The 21984-nt window shown below is 34.7% G+C and overlaps 1 protein-coding gene, 1 long non-coding RNA gene and 1 pseudogene across 3 annotated transcripts; all 3 read left to right on the plus strand.

Moving 5' to 3' along the window:
* Positions 1–7122: 7122 nt before the first annotated feature.
* Positions 7123–20889, plus strand: LOC149228894 (protein IQ-DOMAIN 6-like). Of its 2 annotated transcripts, XM_089375746.1 has the most exons (3): positions 7123–7232; positions 19445–19558; positions 19753–20889. In XM_089375746.1, exons 2-3 carry the CDS (start codon positions 19499–19501, stop codon positions 20077–20079), a joined length of 387 nt encoding a protein of 128 aa, XP_089231872.1. In that variant the 5' UTR covers positions 7123–7232; positions 19445–19498; the 3' UTR covers positions 20080–20889. The 2 variants fall into 2 exon arrangements, with proteins under 2 accessions (XP_089231872.1, XP_089231871.1); XM_089375745.1 differs by lacking the exon at positions 7123–7232 and having other exon boundaries at positions 18927–19558.
* Positions 8779–10058, plus strand: LOC149228895 ((S)-8-oxocitronellyl enol synthase CYC2 pseudogene; annotated as a pseudogene).
* LOC149228896 (uncharacterized) lies at positions 16458–17726 on the plus strand. Its single transcript, XR_016247252.1, has 2 exons — positions 16458–17435; positions 17675–17726. It is a non-coding gene; the product is annotated as an uncharacterized LOC149228896 (long non-coding RNA).
* Positions 20890–21984: the final 1095 nt, after the last annotated feature.

Consider the following 21984-nt stretch of genomic DNA (forward strand, 5'->3'; position numbering starts at 1 on the left):
TACAACATCTACAATTATGAACAATTGCAAACAATGTCCATAATGATGATGATGATGGCATGAATGGTGATTATGATGATAATGTAATGATGGCAATAACAATGACAAGGATAATGGTGATGATGATGACAATGATTATGATAATGAGAATGACCTTACAATCTTATGGATTCGTGAACAATTACTAGTTTCAATACCATCTTCTGGATACGTATTACTATCATACTTTTTAAATTTTTTGTCTCTCTTGAGGTATCTTACTATAATGGTGTTGTCAACACTAGAAAGATATCTTGTTGTAATGGTGGTTCTAATGTTAGCACTAGAAAAGTTTTTGTTAAATTTTGGTTAAAAAAAACCGATTTATGCAATTATTTTGACAATCTATGTAAAAAAGTAAATAACATCCAATTATTTTGACTGTAGTCCCATTGATTATCATGAATTCACCAGTCTGAAGACCATCTTCTACATACATATTATTATTAAACTTTTTGCATTATATCCCTCTTATATCTTGTGTTAATGGCAATATTAGCACTAGAAAAATATCTTGTTGTAATGGTGATGTTAGTATTAGCACTAAAAAAATCACTAAATTTTGGTAAAAAAAGTTTATCATTTATTTATTTTTAATTTGGGAAATTTTTGTTTTTATATTTTTTGTTTTTAATTCTATTTTTATGAAGTAATATTTTTTTTGGTTGAATTTTGGAAGTAACTAGTTTTTGGTCTAATCATATGTATTAACCATGTTCTTTATGCTACAAGTATAATTGTTGGGACAAAATTGCTCTTTCAAATAAGTTGCAAAAAGCATATAAATGGAAGAATAGCGATGACAACTATTTTCATTGTCCAACTGTTCAGTATATCATGTATGAAAATATTCAACATTTTTATAAACAATGGATTAGAGGTGAGTCTGTAATTGTACATAATGTTTGGATGATACATAAAAACGAAGTTTGTTTCATTGATGTGGTTAGGATCTACTTTGGATACGAAACCCTAGGTTTGGAAGTATGCAAATAATGAATTTGGTTTACCTTTGATAACAAATGAAATTTTATTTCTTTTTCCTCGTAAAACCAAGGAAGATATGGCAATAATTTCGTTAGAAAACTACTTCTTGTTGAAGGTTTATAATTGGTTGCAAAAGTTCAATAACTGGGTATAGAAGTTTTTAGTTGCTATTAAGGAAACAATGTGATTATAGGTTTTAGCAGACATAGATCATTCTTGGTATTTGATTCACTTTGACGATGGCCTCTTCTGACTAATATATGAGATTGTGAATTTGTTGATATTTTTTAGATTACCAAGTAGATATAGTTGTTTATAGGAATTTTGTAAAACCTGAAGTATTGAAAAATGGTTTTTCACTGTTAAGCAAATTTAAGTCAAATTGGGTTGCAAAACTTAAGGAGAAAACAAAAACAATTGTTAGTAGTTGTGAATTGATATAGTCATTAAATAATTCCCAACCATTTTATTTGTGCTACAAGTCTAATTTTCAAAACAAAATTAATAATTTTGTTCAGTTACAAAGAGCATATAAGTAGAATAATATCAATCGTACTGGAAACTATTTGTAGTGTCCATTAACTATTCAGTATATCATGCGTGAAAATATTTAACATTTTAAAAAACAATGAAAATGACAAGTGAACTTGTAAATATACAGAATGCTTGGATGATACATCCAAGACAAAGTTGCATTCATCAATGTGTTCAAGATCTACCTTGGAATAGAAACCATATGTTTTGGAAGTGTGCAAAAAAATAATTTGATCTACCTTTAAAGATAGTCTAGTATGGTAACCTTTTATGACCAATGATTTTTTTTTTCTCATCATCATCATATACATATATATATTAGAAACCAAGGAAGATATGATGATAATCGTCATCAAAAATGACCTATGATAGTGGTGGCGATGGTGAATATGATGACGATGACAATGGCAAAGAGGATGATGATTAAATGATGATAACGATGACAACAATACAATGATAGGGACCCTATGCCATTAGGGATTCCCTATATGGGGAAAATATTACCTGCGTGTGGGAAAGTTATTATTGATCACAAAAATGAATAAACTCAGTAGAAAATTTGAATCACCTTCATTACCCATCCAAATATCCTTAATAATTCGAATTTTTATTGTAGTGTAGTTTAATATATTTGTGTTAATTAATTCCATAAATTCAACTTAACAAGTTATATTTGTGTGTTAAGCTATATTTGTCTATATTCACAATATGTGACAATTTATACACACATAAATTATTTTCATTTTGTCTCAGTCATAACTTCATATTATTTCTAACCATTTTCAACTAATAGATGAAACTAACCATAGTAACTCTTATCTAACTAACTGAGCTTGTTATTTCCAACCAACAAACCATATTAACTAACATACATTTTAATGACATTAATTGCATCAAGTAATGAGTATACCTATAAGAATATTCAAAACACCAATTTAGATTATGAGTTCTAAACATGGTAATTAAATTACTATTACAACCAAATAACAATGAATCATTTCAAAATGGGACATAATAATTGTCCTTATTTAAACATGAATGACATACCCTGTAAATTATCTAGAAGTCTTCATTTATGTTATCATCTGCATCTATGTCTTCCAATGCTTCCTTGTCAATGTTCATATGTTCTTGCAAGAAATTAATATTACTCTTCCTAAACCATTTTGCTAAAGTCATATTGTGATCATCCTCATCTTCACCTTCGTCATATTCTGTATCAATAAAAGTTGTTTCGTCATAAAAAATATCAGTGTTACCAGATCTATTAATTTGATCTTCATATTGTATATCATCAATATTGCCTTCTTCTATAAGATCATTTGCCTTTGGAAATTGTTGGTTGTCATGGTGAATTGCCTCATCTAATTTATCATTTTGTGAAAATACACCTCTAGCCCTGCTTGTCCATACTGCTAAAGGAATGTTGTCACCATCATCTAGTTCACAGTCCTCTGGTTGAACATCATCATCTTGAACATCATCATTGATGCCAATTTGTTCTATGTTCCCCGATTCTTGAACTATATTTGGTTGGTCATCATTACTTTTCTCTGTATTGATTGAGGCATCTTCGAATATATGCCTTAATCTTGGATCATAATGAATGACAAATATCCATTTTGGATCCAAAATATCTTCATAGAAAAAAACCTACATGTGAAGAAGATAAATATATTAGATCTCCAGTGGTATCAAATTTTATTATCAATGAGAATGTATATATCCACAATAAAAAATGAATTACAAAATTACATACAACCGTTATTTCTTATATTTCTTATATTGTTTTAGTGAAAAAATACATGCTCACAATGAATTGGTAGAACATAGGGCTCCTTATCCAGTGGTAGGTATTTTGATGAATCTATAAAAAACAATCCACTATGGATATCATGTCTCCGTGTCCTGTTAAATGCTTCATACCATTTACATTTAAAAATACTACATTTGAAAGAGCGGTAATCTAACTCAATAATTTCTTGTATTTTTCCAACGTATTGAAGATTCCCTTCAATAACATTTTTATCTTTTGAACTTGCTCGACTTGATTGCTTGAAATCAACCATGACCCCACAATCGAAGGATCGTCTTTTTGCATCTACTCTTTCTACACGATAATGATGACCGTATGCCCACATTGCAGGATACTTCCTCACCTGTGACAAGCCATTTACTTGAGTGAAATTAAATATGATTGTGCATAGTTAAATAGTTAACAATGTGATTAATGTATTCAAGCAACATTTTGTAATAATTCAAAATTTACCTTTTTTTCACATCCTTTGCACATGTTGATCTCATCTTCTATTATGTTTGCATCTATTCCTTCCTCATCTATTTGGTTTTGAATTTGTTTAGAAACCCATTCTATTGTGCATTCTTTTCCCCATTGACCGGAAATATTAGTGGGAAGTGGGGTATTCCTTGGGTTTGATATCTTAAATTGTTTCCTTGCTTCTAACACTTCTTTCCTTTTTATATCATACATATCAATCCATTTATTCATGAATTCCATTTGGTAGAGGACAAATTTGTTGAGCACAATACTTTCATCAACACCTATTAAAAATCAACATGTATAATTCAAACTTAAAATATTATTCTTTCAATTCGGGAAGCCCAAAATGATATAGTAAATGATTCTAAAATAACTATAATAATGAATATTTTCCATACCAATTACTTCTTGAACACCATTAGTTTGAGGCTTTTCTCCATCTATAATATCAGATGCACGTTCTTGATCCCAAAATTGTGCACCATCTTCAAAATCTTTACCAAGGAATTCACATAGGAAGAAAAATGCTTCATTTAGTACATACCCTTCAGCCATGCAACCCTCTGGATGTGCCTTCTGTCGGACATATCTTTTTAGGGTTTTCATGTATCTCTCAAAGAAAAACATCCATCTTGTTGAAATGATACCTGCCATTTCAATGTCATCAACTAGATGTATAAGTAAATGGACCTGTAGGTCCATGAAACTTGTAGGGAGCTCCTTTTCAAATACACATACAATTTCTGTGATTTCTTTCTTCCATCTTGGCACTTCAGACTCATGGATCTCTTTAGAGGTCACCCACCTAAGTAGATATTGTCATTAAGTTAGTATGAATTTTTAGTGACATTTAGAATGAGATATAATATATCATTGTATCATATAGAGGAACATTTCATACCATGTAAAACCTTGTAAATATCAAGCGACCACATACCTCGTAAAGGCTGACAATCACCAAAGTGGATTAGGTTATGAGTGGATTGGCAAAGCAACCCTTATTTGTTCCTTTTAGTTTTTGAGAAATCTCAAGTTCAACTAGTGCTAGTAAATGGTTTCAAAGATGTTTGCTAGGGTTTTCCAACAAGGTCACTAGGTCCCAATGTAACATAGATACTTCATATTTGTTGAAAAGTAAAACCCCCACATAGCACTGAATAGATCATTAATGACTACCTAGAGAACTTAGACTAAATTAATCGTGGAAGTAAAAATTACAACCAAATTAATCATGAAAGTAAGAACTACAATTGAAAAAAACACACTTGGTAATATACTAGAATTCATCCTCGCCAAATCCAAAGTTGATGAATAATATGTTAAATCTTTAATGAAACTCATGAAAAATAATAAGCATGTTATCGATATAACAGTGCATGAACTTGCTTAATGTATATTTGTTAATTGGAGATGATGAATATCTAAATAAAGTTGATGAATAATATGTTAAATATTTGATGAAACTCATGAAAGATAATAAGCATGTTTATCCATATAGGAGTGCACAAACTTTCTTAATGTGTAGTTTACGAGAAATTTTTCCAGCGTAAATCACAAGATATATCATTTGTTTAGGCGTTTCAAACCAACCAGTGTGGTTCATCGTCAGGACAAGTTGAAGAATCAGATCCAACTTTGCATGTTAAATAGTTTGAGCAGAGCCTCCAACAGCTAACTAGATCAATAGTTAAATTTGACTTGGGACCAAGATAAAAAAAAATAATAATAATAAATAAAAAAAATAATAATAATAATAATTATTTAATAAATTAAATGGAAGTTAGTTTTAATAAGGGACCTTACCTTTAAATAAATATATAAATTATATGTATAAAGTAATTTTAATTTAATTGGTTGTTGAGTTAATAGATAGCTAAAAACATTAACTATTTAATAAATACATAGAAAATATAAATATTAGAAAAAACGTATAATTAACTAGTTATAGAAGTATAACTAACTAATTATAAATATATATATATTATATGTATATATATAAATATAAAAAGAATTATAAAATTAGTTGTTAAGTTAATAGTTCTTTAAAAAATAAATATAAAAGAATTTTAAAATTAGTTGTTAAGTTAATAGTTCTTTAAAAAAAAATTAGAGATGATGAATATATATATATATATATATATATATATATATATATATATATATATATATATATTTAATTATTTGATTTCTTTATTTCATGTGTAATTGTTATTTGGAGATAATGATATATATATATATATATATGTATTTATCACATATTATTATTGTAATTTCAATAGATGGCAATAACAATGACTTTTGTTTTTTGGCTTGTCGTAACTACACTGGAACCTATGGCCCTCATTTCCATGTTCAATGGGCTGACCAGACCATTCACTCCAGAAAACCCCGATCTGCCCCTCATTTCCATGTTCAATGGCCTGACCAGAGCGTTCAATCCAGAAAACCCCGATCTGCCCCTCATTTCCATGTTCAATGGGCTGACCAGACCGTTCACTCCAGAAAACCCCGATTTCGAATAGGAAAGAAAGCGGAAGGAGGGGAATTGGGAGGATAACCCGAAAAAAAGGCGGTGGGAATGAAAAAAAAGCCAGTGCTGGAACCTATTGATCTCACTCCCATGTTTGATGTGCTGATCATAGATCATTCGCACACGAAAACCCCGATTCGCTCCAGAAAACTTCGTAGATCATTCGCGGCAGGAAACTCCGATTCGCTCCAGAAAACCTCGGTTTCGAATAGGAAAAAAGGGAAAGGAGGGGAATTGGGAGGATAACCAGAAAAAACGCGGTGGGAACGAAAAAGGGCCAGCGCTGGAACCTATGGATCTCCTCCATCTTCAATATGCTGACCATAGAACATTCGCTCTGGGAAAACCCTGATTTGGAATAGGAAAAAAGGTGAAAGGAGGGGACTTGGGAGGATTACCAAAAACAGAAAAGGACGCGATGGGAACGAAAAAGGGCCAGCAATACCAGATCATCGTTAGATTGAAGTTATTGAAGCTATTGGTGGCAGGAGAAAAGGAAAGTGCACGGGTCAGGGAGGCAGTGGGATATGTTCCCTTGTTCAGGTATAACTGATTCTATTCTTGAAACAAAACCAGACATTTCAATCGATTTTGTAGACTGCAAGAATGTGTTCTCTCATCAAGATATGTATGATTTTGTTCCAGATAAAAGATGGATTGTCTCAGTAATGATAGTACTGATGTGTTGTTCCCTCTGGTGTTAAGGGTTTTCTTTATTTGTTTCAATTTCTCTCAGTTGGTTTATGAAGGAAATTAATTTAACCAATGTAATTTCCGCTTGCAGGCTGAGCGACATCATAGTGGCAGACCTTACCAGCGAAGGAGGAGAACTTGCCAAATTGCCAACCCCTGTCGCTCTAGGTTGGTTTCTGTACCTATTTTGAAAAAAAACTTGTTTTGTTTGCCCTTCCGGGGCCTGTTGGAGTTTGCTAAGCTAGAAGAGGGCTTTCTTCTGCATTAATCATTATGGGTTCTTTTTCTTTGAGTTTCTGGTACTGTAGCCTTGAGGGCTTTGAAGGAAATGGCCACAGCCTTCTTCCATTTGAGTCTTTTTTGCTTTGTTCTTCTTGTCATTGCACTTAATGAGTGACACATCACTTAATAAATGACACATGTCCACTCTGGATTCCTCGATGCTTCCCTCGTTAACCGTATATATATCTGTGTCAATTATAGTGTTTGATATCAATGGCAGCGAAGGAAATGAGAGAAGCTGCTGCCAGTTCATCCACTAAATCTTATTACAAGATTGATGATGTGGAGGAGTTGGTAAAATGTCACCCTCAAGCTCTTCTGGAGAGATAGATCAGACCCAAAGAAGAGATCATGGGATCTGCAACAGTACTGGCAGTCAATATGAATGAATGCTCTGAACGTAGACACATTGATCAGAATTGAGCTGCTAGAACTTAAATAAGAATTGGCTCATGATAAAAATAAAGAGCTAATCCGCCATTAAGTTGACCTCAAAAGGGATTTCCTAAAAATAAAGAGCTAAGCAGCCATTAAGTTGACTTCAAAAGGGACTTCTTAAAGTGAATAGATTGATGTCATTTAACATCAAACTTGGGATCAATTCCAGCCATCAAAATCCCATATGCCTGTAGTAAATTCTAATAATTTAACACAGAAGGAATTTTACTTGCGTCAATCTTTCAATAGCCAAGAATACCAGCTACCTTGCAATTTGGTGCAGTTTGAAGCCATATACAAGTGGTACATATATTTGCATAGGTTTGGGTGGCTTCACCGTCGGGTAGATCATTAGATCATTAGAAATAGATGTGGAAAATCAGCTCCATCAATATTGATATGATATTTAGACATTGGGTAATACAAACCTTAAGTTTTAAATCTGATATGAAACTCAAATTCCTTTGTATTAATCTAATTCTTTTCCTTTATATTAATCTGATTTATCAGAAAAAAATATGTATATGGAGTAAAGAGAGCAAACTGCTATTCGGTCTGTACAGTAGAGAGAGCATTTGTATATTGCGATTTTTTTGGTCTGTACAGCAGAGAGAGCAGAAGAAATATTGAGTAAAGAGGGCAGACTGCTAGGTATGTACAATAGAGTAGAGAGAGCATTTGCATATTGCGATTTTTTAGGTCTGTACAGTAGAGAGAGCATTTGAATATTGCAATTTTTTTTTTCCACATCACATCAATAACAATTCAATTAGTTTTAGTGTTTTTCATTCTCTTTGCATCCAAAAAAGTTTAATTAATTCTTTTTTTCAGAAAATATCAATAAAAATTCGAAGTGATATATGGTCACTGTTAACTATGTGACATCTTCTATTCTCCCTTGGTGTGAACTGTGGTTGTAGCTGATTATCTAGAGCCTTCTTCCATCTGCTTTTAATGGGAATGTAGGCCTTGATTCATACTGGATGGGCCGGTGAACTGTGGTTGTAGCTGATTATCTAGAGCCTTCTTCCATCTGCTTTTAATGGGAATGTACGCCTTGATTCATATTGGATGGGCCATGTTGGTTTCATTGTAATTCAAGAGAATTGAGGCATAATTCAGCAGCTTTGGTTTCATTTTAATTCAAGGGAACTAAGGCATAATTCAACAGCTTTGGTTTCATTGTAATTCAAGGGAATCTGGGCATAATTCAGCAGCTCAAGTTTCAGAATATGGAAATCCTAATAGACATGGAAAAATCAGGGGAAGCTAGTGAACTTGAATCCAATAACATCGAGGCACGTCTGCTGCAGGGGATTACTGAAGACAAGGAGAGGAGGTCAGAGAGCTGCCATAGCGCTTGATCTTGGTTGTTCACCAGATACTCCAGTACAATACATTCAATGCGATGTTCTGGATAGAGAACTGACTTTAGAAAAGATTTCACCATTGAAGGATGTAACCCATCTCTTCTGGGTTGTTTGGGTGAGCAGGGAAACAGAGGAGCAGCACTGTGAGGACAATGGAAAAATGTTGAGTAATGTGTTAGATGCACTGCTGCCCAATGCAGAGAATTTACAACACATCTTAGATGCACTGCTGCTCAATGCAGAGAATTTACAGCACATCTGTCTTCAGACTGGGGCAAAACACTACTTGGGTCCATCTGATACAGTGGCCAGGAATCACTCTTTTCAGCCGAAAGAGGCACCTTGTCATGAAGAGCTTCCTAGGTTACCTGTGCCCAATTTTTATTACACTCTGGAGGATATTGTTTTTGAGGATGCCAAGAAGAAAGAGGGATTAACATGGTCTATTCACCGTCCCTCAATCATATTTGGCTTCTCTCCTTTGAGCTTAATGAATGTTGTATGTACACTCTGTGTTTATGCTGCCATTTGCAAACAGGAAGGGCTGCCTTTCAAATACCCAGGAAACACAATTACATGGGAACAGTTTATGGATATATCTGATGCAGATTTGATTGCAGAGCAAGAAATTTGGGCTGCCACAGACCCTTATGCCAAGAACCAGGATTTTAATTGTAGTAATGGAGATGTGTCTAAATGGAAACACCTGTGGGGAATCATAGCAGAAAAATTTGTTCTGGAGCCATTACCATACAAAGGTGAAGGCTTTAGTCTGGCTGAGGCTATGAAAGACAAAGGTCCAGTCTGAGATGCAATTGTCAGAGAAAATAAGCTGTGCCCAACAAAATTTGAGGAAATGGGAAATTGGTGGCTTGCAGATTCGATATTAAATCTTGCCCGGGAATTGGTACATAGCATGAATAAGAATAAAGAGTATGGTTTCTTTGGGTTTCAAAATACAGAAACTTCTCTGGCATATTGGATAGAAAAAATGAAGGAATCTCATGTTGTTCCTTAAACTTGATCCATCTTTATGTCTCCAATTAGAACCAAGCAGAGGAATATCATTTAGAGGTTGCTTTTGTGATTCAAAATGGTTATGTTATATTCTGAATCAGTTGGAGGTGTTGATAATATCAGAGCATAGTTGTAGTGCAATGTGTATTTTGTGATGTCCAAGTATAGTTTGTGAAACTAGGTTTTTGAAAATTGCTTGATGTTTGATGATGTGTGATTTTGCAATGGACTCAAATAAAGAGCTGGAACTCCATCCTAGGATTTCCTACAATTTAGTTTTGGTGTTAAAAATGGAGTATCAACAATCTCAATGTTACAGCATCGGGTGTGTATATCATTCCGATCTTTATAAGTGGTGCATGCTGTAAATATTTAACGACTAAAGCAAGTTCAGGCTGAGGGATTGTGATGTCCCCACCCTGTTAATTGGGGCACCAAGTTGCAGTAGCAGTATCATTGAATGCCTGTCACAATATTGTATAACAGCCATTATTAGTTTTGTCTGCAGCTCAGCTTATTTTCTCTTTGTATCTTGAAAACGAATTAAATGGAAAAACCATGGTTTTGGTCTTCCTGTTAAACCATATGGTTGATCACCAGCTTCTGTTTTGAATATTATTACTTTTAGTTTTACCATAGAATAAAGCAATCTGGAGGTGGAAATAGTTCTTCGAGTGTCAACAGAAGCCTGAGTTTCTTCCCTGTTTAATGATCCAATGTAGACATTCATGGTACTTCTCTGCAACTTTAATGATGTTGTAGATCAAACCCAGATGATTATGTAAACATAAATTCTGCTTGAGTTCTTTGACTGTAAATAGAAGCCTGAGTTTTTTCCCTATTTTATGATCCAATGTAGACATTCATAGTACTTCTCTGCAACTTTAATGATTTAGTAGATAACACCCAGTTGATTATGCAAATATAAATTCTGATCAAACGCAGGGATAGTTTCACCAATTTCAATCTTTGGATTCTCTACTTTCAAAATATCAACTCATCCCACTGTTCAAAGATCTTCGCGATGATTCGAAAACTTAGCTTATTGTTCAAGATCTTCAAACATGTTATAGCATGAAATTAAGCCAAAGTGTTGAGGAAGTTAACAAAAAGTTCCCACGACCACTCCCCTACACTCCTATTAAAATTGCAATAATTTCTGAGGTTTAACATTAAAATTGGCTTTTGCTTTTAAAGTGGGTATTGTTTTTTAAAACTTAGTTTTGTTAGGTTTAACATTAAAATTGGATTTTTCTTTTAAGTGGGTATTGGTTTTTAAAACTTACTTTTCGCTATTCACTTTTAAATGCTTTCTCTTTTTATTTTTATAAAAAAAATTGAAGAAATATTTAGATTAACTTTACAAAATTTTGGTTATAATTTTGACCCCAAGGCTAGAACTATCAAAGTCTCTTTGCAAGGGAAGAATCCAGTCCTCTTGACTATGAAATATTTTAGAAAGATGCTCAAGATACCATACATGAATAAGAAACTCAAATTTCCTTAGTAGGCATTTTCCTTGATTCTCAGGGGGGTGGAATCAATGTCATTAGAATAAAGCAATCCGGAGGTGGAAATAGTTCTTCGACTGTCAACAGAAGCCTGAGTTTCTTCCTTGTTTAATGATCCAGAATTACATGGGAACAGTTTATGGATATATCTGATGCAGATTTGATTGCAGAGCAAGAAATTTGGGCTGCCACAGACCCTTATGCCAAGAACCAGGCTTTTAATTGTAGTAATGGAGATGTGTCTAAATGGAAACACCTGTGGGGAATCATAGCAGAAAAATTTGATCTGGAGCCATTACCATACAAAGGTGAAGGCTTTAGTCTGGCTGAGGCTATGAAAGACAAAGGTCCAGTCTGAGATGCAATTGCCAGAGAAAATAAGCTGCGCCCAACAAAATTTGAGGAAATGGGAAATTGGTGGCTTGCTGATTCGATATTAAATCTTGCCCTGGGAATTGGTACATAGCATGAATCTGAATAAAGAGTATGGTTTCTTTGGGTTTTGAAATACAGAAACTTCTCTGGCATATTGGATAGACAAAATGAAGGTATTTCATGTTGTTCCTTAAACTTGATCCATCTTTATGTCTCCAATTAGAACCAAGCAGAGGAGTTTCATTTAGAGGTTGCTTTTGTGATTCAGAATGGTTATGCTATATTTCGAATCAGTTGGAGGTGTTGATAATATCAGAGCATAGTTGTAGTGCAATGTGTATTTTGTGATGTCCAAGTATAGTTTGTGAAACTAGGTTTTTGAAAATTGCTTGATGTTTGATGATGTGTGATTTTGCAATGGACTCAAATAAAGAGCTGGAACTCCATCCTAGGATTTCCTACAATTTAGTTTTGGTGTTAAAAATGGAGTATCAACAATATCAATGTTACAGCATTGGGTGTGTATATCATTCCGATCTTTATAAGTGGTGCATGCTGTAAATATTTAACGACTAAAGCAAGTTCAGGCTGAGGGATTGTGATGTCCCCACCCTGTTAATTGGGGCACCAAGTTGCAGTAGCAGTATCATTGAATGCCTGTCACAATATTGTATAACAGCCATTATTAGTTTTGGCTGCAGCTCAACTTATTTACTCTTTGTCTCTTGAAAACGAATTAAATGGAAAAACCATGGTTTTGGTCTTCCTGTTACACCATATGGTTGATCACCAGCTTCTGTTTTAAATATTATTACTTTTAGTTTTACCATAGAATAAAGCAATCCGGAGGTGGAAATAGTTCTTCGACTGTCAACAGAAGCCTGAGTTTCTTCCCTGTTTAATGATCCAATGTAGACATTCATGGTACTTCTCTGCAACTTTAATGATGTTGTAGATCAAACCCAGATGATTATGTAAACATAAATTCTGCCTGAGTTCTTTGACTGTAAACAGAAGCCTGAGTTTCTTCCCTATTTTATGATCCAATGTAGACATTCATAGTACTTCTCTGCAACTTTAATGATTTAGTAGATAATACCCAGTTGATTATGTAAATATAAATTCTGATCAAACGCAGGGATGGTTTCACCAATTTCAATCTTTGGATTCTCTACTTTCAAAATATCAACTCAGCCCACTGTTCAAAGATCTTCGCGATGATTCGAAAACTTAGCTTGTTGTTCAAGATCTTCAAACATGTCATAGCATGAAATTAAGCCAAAGTGTTGAGGAAGTTAACAAAAAGTTCCCACAACCACTCCCCTACACTCCTATTAAAATTGCAATGATTTCTGAGGTTTAACATTAAAATTGGCTTTTGCTTTTAAAGTGGGTATTGTTTTTTAAAACTCAGTTTTGTTAGTTTTAACATTAAAATTGGATTTTGCTTTTAAGTGGGTATTGGTTTTTAAAACTTACTTTTCGCTATTCACTTTTAAATGCTTTCTCTTTTTATTTTTATAAAAAAAAATTGAAGAAATATTTAGATTGACTTTACATAATTTTGGTTATAATTTTGACCCCAAGGCTAGAACTATCAAAGTCTCTTTGCAAGGGAAGAATCCAGTCCTCTTGACTATGAAATATTTTAGAAAGATGCTCAAGATACCATACCTGAATAAGAAACTCAAATTTCCTTAGTAGGCATTTTCCTTGATTCTCAGGGGGGTGGAATCAATGTCATTAGAATAAAGCAATCCGGAGGTGGAAATAGTTCTTCGACTGTCAACAGAAGCCTGAGTTTCTTCCCTGTTTAATGATCCAGAATTACATGGGAACAGTTTATGGATATATCTGATGCAGATTTGATTGCGGAGCAAGAAATTTGGGCTGCCACAGACCCTTATGCCCAGAACCAGGCTTTTAATTGTCGTAATGGAGATGTGTCTAAATGGAAACACCTGTGGGGAATCATAGCAGAAAAATTTGATCTGGAGCCATTACCATACAAAGGTGAAGGCTTTAGTCTGGCTGAGGCTATGAAAGACAAAGGTCCAGTCTGAGATGCAATTGTCAAAGAAAATAAGCTGTGCCCAACAAAATTTGAGGAAATGGGAAATTGGTGGCTTGCAGATTCGATATTAAATCTTGCCCGGGAATTGGTACATAGCATGAATAAGAATAAAGAGTATGGTTTCTTTGGGTTTTGAAATACAGAAACTTCTCTAGCATATTGGATAAACAAAATGAAGGTATCTCATGTTGTTCCTTAAACTTGATCCATCTTTATGTCTCCAATTAGAAGCAAGCAGAGGAGTTTCATTTAGAGGTTGCTTTTGTGATTCAGAATGGTTATGCTATATTCCGAATCAGTTGGAGGTGTTGATAATATCAGAGCATAGTTGTAGTGCAATGTGTATTTTGTGATGTCCAAGTATAGTTTGTGAAACTAGGTTTTTGAAAATTGCTTGATGTTTGATGATGTGTGATTTTGCGCATAAGAGGCTCCCGGGCGAATATCCACTGCTCCAAGCCCATTTCTGATAAATGGCTCAAGATTTGTCTGGACTCTGACTGCTTTTATGATTTCCATCCAAAACATATCGAGAAAATAATGCAGATCCATGATGAATTTTATGGTATTTTCTGGATCGTTCTCTATTTTCTTCTCGGCCTCATACGCCGAATCCTGTGAGTGTCGGATTACCATATGTCAACTGTAGTTTAAGATATATACGAAACCACAAGCAAATCCTAATCATCATCGTGTTTACTCTTATCATGAAAATTTCCTTCACAAATGCTTCAGGCCACTGTTCTGATTTGTGCTCAGACACCAAACCAGGACTACTCATGAAGAAAAGTAGCTGCCCTTTCTGTAGACTTTTCCTGGCCATATTGCTTTTCACGACCCTTGTGGTAGATACTTCTTTATCAGAGGTCTGAAACGATCTCGGTTTTTCTTACCAGTTGCTTTCCCTTGCCTGAAAGGAGATATATTAGTCTTCAGATTTTGTTATCATTTGTCTTCCCCTTAATTCTTGTTTTGGTAATATTTACATATTTCTAAGATTCAAGTCTTTGCACTTTGTAGGAGGAAAAATGTATTATGCTGTACTATGCACGTTATTGTTAATAAGAGCTCGCCGTGTTCGGATGTCGACTGAAGGCTTAGCTGAAAATGATTGATGAACATTAAATTCGCCAAAACAAACTGTGGGAATCTGAGGTATTTTTACACTCTGGCCTCTATGGTTTAGTAGCTTACTCTACCCACACAATAGGTCGGAGTGCCGAATCCTGTGAGTGTCGGATTACCATATGTCAACTGTAGTTTAAGATATATACGAAACCACAAGCAAATCCTAATCATCATCGTGTTTGCTCTTATCATGAAAATTTCCTGCACAAACGCTTCAGGCCCCTGTTCTGATTTGTGCTCAGACACCAAACCAGGACTACTCATGAAGAAAAGTAGCTTCCCTTTCTGTAGACTTTTCCTGGCCATATTGCTTTTCACGACCCTTGTGCAGTGGACTAGATCATACCTCATATAGATACTTCTTTATCAGAGGTCTGAAACGATCTCGGTTTTTCTTACCAGTTGCTTTCCCTTGCCTGAAAGGAGATATATTAGTCTTCAGATTTTGTTATCGTTTGTCTTCCCCTTATTCTTGTTTTGGTAATATTTACATATTTCTAAGATTCAAGTCTCTGCACTTTGCAGGAGGAAAAATGTATTATGCTGTACTATGCACGTTATTGTTAATAATTATTGGTGAAAATAAATTTTCATGGCATTAGTGGAGTAATCACTCGCCCTCTTGGATTTTGAGCAGATACAAGGTTCACCTCTTTCTATGCCCAACCTTTACTATAAGTGAAGTCTTGTACAGACATGATTAGGGTCTGTTCCTTGGTCTTTTACATACGTGCCAGAGTTGCCATTAGACTTGTGTATCTGATTCTGTTTGATAGTTAGTTTGCGTAGTTTGGAAATTTGTTGAATAGGGAAATAAAGCAGGCCATCAAACCTGGGCGATATATGTTCAAAACCGATAATATTTCTGCATACAGAAGGATATACATTAAATATTGGCACCATCGGCAGATGAACCAACATAATGAAGTGATTTATGCTTTCATTGGAATGTGTATTTTTAAGAGACTAGCTGGAGTGAGTGTACACTTGTGGTAGCAAGGTTCAGAGAGTTCAGCAGGCTTTCTGTTTCCAATTTGAGATTAAATTTTAATCTTCCTGATATTGGGGTCTTTTGTTGGGATTTTTACTGTCTCTTGTTCAGCTGGAAAATGTAAAATGTGTGGCTCCTGCCACAATAGTGAACTCTATGCCAATATTAACTTTTGATGGAAATAAGTCTGAACAGGGAATGAAATGGAGTAAGGGTTTATCTATTATCAGGTTCTCATGTCTTGTATTTAGGATACAATGTCTATCATTGTTCTTAACAACCTAAGGAGATGATTTATTTTCTGTGATTTTGATAATCTATGTTTTGGGACGTTGTGTAGGAAATGTGCAATATGCCAGTTTGAATATGAATTTGGTGACCAGATCATCTCCTTAATATGCACCCACAATTTCCATAGCCACTGTGGGGCAGAGTGGTTGCTAAATCACTCTAAGCTGTGCCCCATATGTAAGCACGACGTTATGGACGAGAAACCTGTGGATACTGAATTTGTTCCCTGAGCTTCTGCAACTAAAAATGGCAGAGAAAAGAAACACTGTACAGTTCCATTTTTGTATAGAATTCAGTGGCTGATTTGTAAATATTACTGCAGTGGTCTTTCTTCGTTAAAAACAAATTTATGGCCACAACTTTGTAAACAGATGTAATATTTAAGGAGAAATATTGTTGTAAAGTGTAGAACTGCCATCGTATTTATTCAGAATCAGCAAATCTATTCTCATCAGAATATGCGTCCTTCCTGCCAAACAGCAACTTAAAAATCTCAATATTTAAGAATCTGAGCATTGCCAGAAGAGACCTTATACTCGGGGGGGATTGAATATAGTAACCAAGGCACTATTCACATGTCATATGAGGTATGCCTCTAATAACTAGATATTTGCCTGAAAGGAGATATATTAGTCTTCAGATTTTGTTATCATTTGTCTTCCCCTTATTCTTGTTTTGGTAATATTTACATATTTCTAAGATTCAAGTCTATGCACTTTGCAGGAGGAAAAATGTATTATGATGTACCATGCACGTTATTGTTAATAATTATTGGTGAAAATAAATTTTCATGGCATTAGTGGAGTAATCACTCGCCCTCTTAGGGGATTGAAGAGCTTTCCCCCTTGTGGAACAAGTATAAGCATGAAGATATCTTTGTGTGGACCTCCTAAGGTACGTGAGAATATGGGTTGCCTAATAAGCATGGAATTGCATATGAGGCTTGAGCCATGAGCTTTGCTAGCTCAAGCTCAAAATCAAAATCAAAATTTCTTTCAAATGGCAACAAATTTTGTTCCTTAGTAGTGTGTGTCCTAAGTCCTCAGGGAAGCAAGGGCAGCAAACGAACTTCTTTCTAAAGAACTAACAAAAGGTTTGATGCATCAGTGCTTCTACAGGGTTTGATGCATCAGTGCTTCTACAGGGGATGTCCAAACATTCCTGTCAGCTTTGTCATGTTCAAGAGTTTCCTGACAGAGGTATAGGTAGGTCCATTTTGTGTTAGGTGCGTGCTATATTCTATTAGTTGATTCTGTATCCGTTGGATAGAAGATCCATGTGTCTTATTCGCTTCAATGCGTTTCATACATCTTTCAAATGCGAGAGTGGAAGGCTTCGTTATGAGGGCTTGGTGTGCATTATGCATATTTAATTCTTTTTCAAATTCGAGTACATAACAAAGGAAGTCCACATGCCTAAGTGGATAGCCACAAAGTTAGAAAAATTCGTGCATGACTTTATAACGTTAAGTGGATTTGGCTTCATTGGGTTTTTAATTCTGAGAACCTTAGCGTTGATTCTTGAATTGAAAAGATGCCAGGTCTGATGTCAGGTTCAATCACGGTGATCCATATTAGGTAATGCTTGTTGAGGGACATAAGTTTATATTCCGTATTTGATATGAAATACTTCAAAATAATCCTTTTAATATTAATAAGGTGTTCTGTCCAGATGTCATGGATTTTGAGCAGATACAAGGTTCACCTCTTTCTATGCCCAGCCATTCCTATAAGTGAAGTCTTGTACAGACATGATTAGGGTCTGTTCCTTGGGCTTTTACATACATGCCAGAGTTGCCATTAGACTTGTGTATCTGATTCTGTTTGATAGCTATTTTGCGTAGTTTGGAAATTTGTTGAATAGGGAAATAAATCAGGCCATGAAACCTGCGATATATGTTCAAAACCGATAATATTTCTGCATACAAAAGGATATACATTAAATATTGGTACCATCGGCAGATGAACCAACATAATGAAATGATTTATGCTTTCATTGGAATGTGTATTTTTAAGAGACTAGTTGGAGTGAGTGTACACTTGTGGTAGCAAGGTTCAGAGAGTTCAGCAGGCTTTCTATTTCCAATTTAAGATTAAATTTTAATCTTATTGATATTGGGGTCTGTTTTTGGGATTTTTACAGTCTCTTGTTCAGCTGGAAAATGTAAAATGTGTGGCTCCTGCCACAATAGTGAACTCTATGCCAATATTAACTTTTGATGGAAATAAGTCTGAACAGGGATTGACAGATGAAATGGAGTAAGGGTTTATCTATTATCAGGTTCTCATGTCTTGTATTTAGGATACAATGTCTATCATTGTTCTTAACAACCTAAGGAGATGATTTATTCACCAGATCATCTCTTTACCATGCACCCACAGTTTCCATAGCCACTGTGGGGCAGAGTGGTTGCTAAATCACTCTAAGTTGTGCCCCATATGTAAGCACGACGTTATGGACCAGAAACCTGTGGATACTGAATTTGGTCCCTGAGCTTCTGCAACTAAAAATGGCAGAGAAAAGAAACACTGTACAGTTCCCTTTTTGTATAGAATTCAGTGGCTGACCTGTAAATATTACTGCAGTGGTCTTTCTTCGTTAAAAACAAATTTATGGCCACAACTTTGTAAACAGAGGTAATATTTAAGGAGAAATATTGTTGTAAAGTGTAGAACTGCCATCGTATTATTTCAGAATCAGCAAATCAATTCTCATCAGAATATGCCTCCTTCTTGCCAAACAGCAACTTAAAAATCTCAATATTTAAGAATCCGAGCATTGCCAGAAGATACCTTATTTCTGCGTTTTTTGGGCAGATTTGAAGTACATGGTTTGTTGAACATGTTGTATGCTCAATGCCCCACCTATCTTTTTGGGCAATAAGTTGTATGCTCATGTTTCAGGAGGTGTGGTGTGATAGTCAAGGAACCCTTGAAGAAGTTCGTGCAAAACTGCAAATGAGACAAGAGGGTGCAATCAAACGTGAGAGAGCAATTGCTTATGCTCTCTCCCATCAGGTACATAACTATGTTCAATGTAGAAAAGTCACTTGAAAATTCATTTGTATAAGTCCTTGATTGAACACTCTATTTCTGGCAGATTTTAAATGCTGTGGTAGAATCCTCTGCACAAGACCTTAGATGTAGATGCCAGGTTGACATTTTGAAATTTATATACTAGTAACTTTTATGGGTGTTGAATCTGTTTTCAGCAATGGAGAAGCAATTCGAAAACAAACATGAATTATGCTAGAATTGAGCTAGACAAAAATAGCTGGGGTTGGAGCTGGTTAGAACGCTGGATGGCTGCAAAGCCTTGGGAGATTAGACTCATGGAACAAGACCAAATGGATGCTTGTAAAATTCAGTCTCTCAAAAGCTATGATGATGCTGGAGAGAATCTGAGGAGATCTCATGAACCAGTCAAAGTTAAAGTTCGCAGAAACAAAATTAGTGTTCATGTTGCTGCAAAACCACCTTCAGCAGTTTCCAGTCATCCTATTGGTAGATCATCTTCAAAGCCTAGCTCTGATATCTAATCTGATGAGAGCTCAACAATCTCAAGGGGATTGTGTACTCCAAAATATGGAAATACTCTGCAGACGTCATTTGAGAGTGTGGGAAGGCCTAATTACATGAACTCTACAGAGTCTGCCAAGGCTAAAATATGCTCGTCCAGTGCTCCAAAGATAAGACCCTCATATGATGATCTTCAATTGCAGAAGAAAGTTTCTTCATATAATGCTGAAGTGAAGAGCACAGCCGGTTCAGATTCTTCTCTGCATGCTTGCAAATTGATTCCACCTATGTTGAGATCTGACAAATCATCTACTAAGAGTGGAGAGATTTCTTCTTGTTCTTATGGAGAGTCCTGAAAACCCTTTTATCAATGCTAAGTTTCAGAGTTCTATCCTGTCACTACTAGTGGCTGAAGGTTGAAAACTCTGCTGTGAATGGTTTGAGCTACAGTGACCAGCATTTCATGGGCATTCTTCTGTATGTTTGAACAGAAGTTCAACTTAGCTGCAGAGATTAAGATTTCAGCTTCCAGCTGAACTGTGTCAGATGCTCTTTAGGAGTGGAGAGTAAAATTTTGAGTTCAATTTTAAGTAGTTTTTACTTAAGTACTCAAAAGAAGACATGAAATATTTTCATTTGTTTAGTTGGGCCAACATGAAACATCTGTTTGTGGTTGCACAAAGAGGGATCAAAATGTTGGTGCTAGAATCTAGGCCCCATTACTCACTGTATAGTGTTGTTTCTCAAGGTTTTCCTTTGCCACTTAAGATCCACTAGGGTAGTCTTACATGTGTTTAGTTCTTTTTATGATGGAGAGAAACCCATTTTGAAATCACACAACTTTTCTTCTATGTTATTATTTCTTATGCATTGTATAAAATTTTGACTTCTTTTTTCTATACTATTATTTCTTATGCCATTGCCTTACGGCGTTTCCTTTGCAACATATGTTGCAAATGCTAGTTTAGTACTATTAGATATTATATCTTACCTCATTTTATGGTTAACATTGTATAACAAAAACATGCGTTGTGTTATGTAATTAATACTAACATGTAATATTGATTTTTTTTGTCAGAATGCTATAGGTAATGATTGCCAAGACGATGATCCAAATTATGTTCAACATATATCCGGAGATGATGAGGATGAGGATGAGGATGATGGTGGTGAAGGAGGAGATGATGATGATAGTTGCGGTGTTGGTGATGATGTGGATCAGAGTAATGAGGATGGTCAAGATGATCATGAGGATGATCTTGGTGGTGGTAGCTAGGCATGCACATGCATTGTTTTTTATGAAGAAATTATTGTGTAGAATGACATTGTTATGTTTAGATGGGTGTTGTGAATTTACCCTCTATCAATGAGACATTTTGATTTTGTAATCATACGATGAGTTTGATTTATGTATGTTGTTAATTTATCGTAGAATAACGATATTCATGAAATATTTTGATTTGTTAATCATATTTGAATTTTAGTTGTTTTGATTAAAAATAATACTGATTTTATTAGTATTATGTTGTTATTTTATACATGTTTTGAAAATTGTTAGTGACACATTGTTATTTTTTTGGATGGATGTTGTCAATTTCTCTTAAATTTCTTTACAAATGATTTTGAATTGTGATATATGCTTTAATGATATTTAGAAACTATCATATATTTCACTATGAATCTATAAAGGGGGTCATATATGTAAAGAAAAATATACTCTATATAAGAAGTCAAATGCGGATGTAACCATGGATGCAAAATTGAAAGTAAAATTGGATGTTAAACTAGGAATTAATACAAAATGCAAACAATTGACATACAAAGTGTTTTAAATTAGAAGTGAAAAATTGTGCAATAGTTGACACAAAGAAGGGAACAAAACATGGCATACAAAAGGATATCAAATTGGGCAAAAACAAGGACAC

The sequence above is a fragment of the Pinus tabuliformis genome, chromosome J (assembly GCF_031772625.1).
Source record: "Pinus tabuliformis cultivar Carrire ecotype Pingquan chromosome J, CPIR1, whole genome shotgun sequence".
NCBI classification, from domain to species: domain Eukaryota; kingdom Viridiplantae; phylum Streptophyta; class Pinopsida; order Pinales; family Pinaceae; genus Pinus; species Pinus tabuliformis.

What these genes read in the sequence shown, in the direction of transcription:
- LOC149228894 (XM_089375745.1), top strand. Translation starts at nt 19,397, where the DNA reads ATGCCCCACCTATCTTTTTGGGCAATAAGTTGTATGCTCATGTTTCAG. An exon ending in CTTATGCTCTCTCCCATCAG is followed by an intron (nt 19,559 to 19,752) that starts GTACATAACTAT and finishes ATCTGTTTTCAG; the next exon opens with CAATGGAGAAGCAATTCGAA.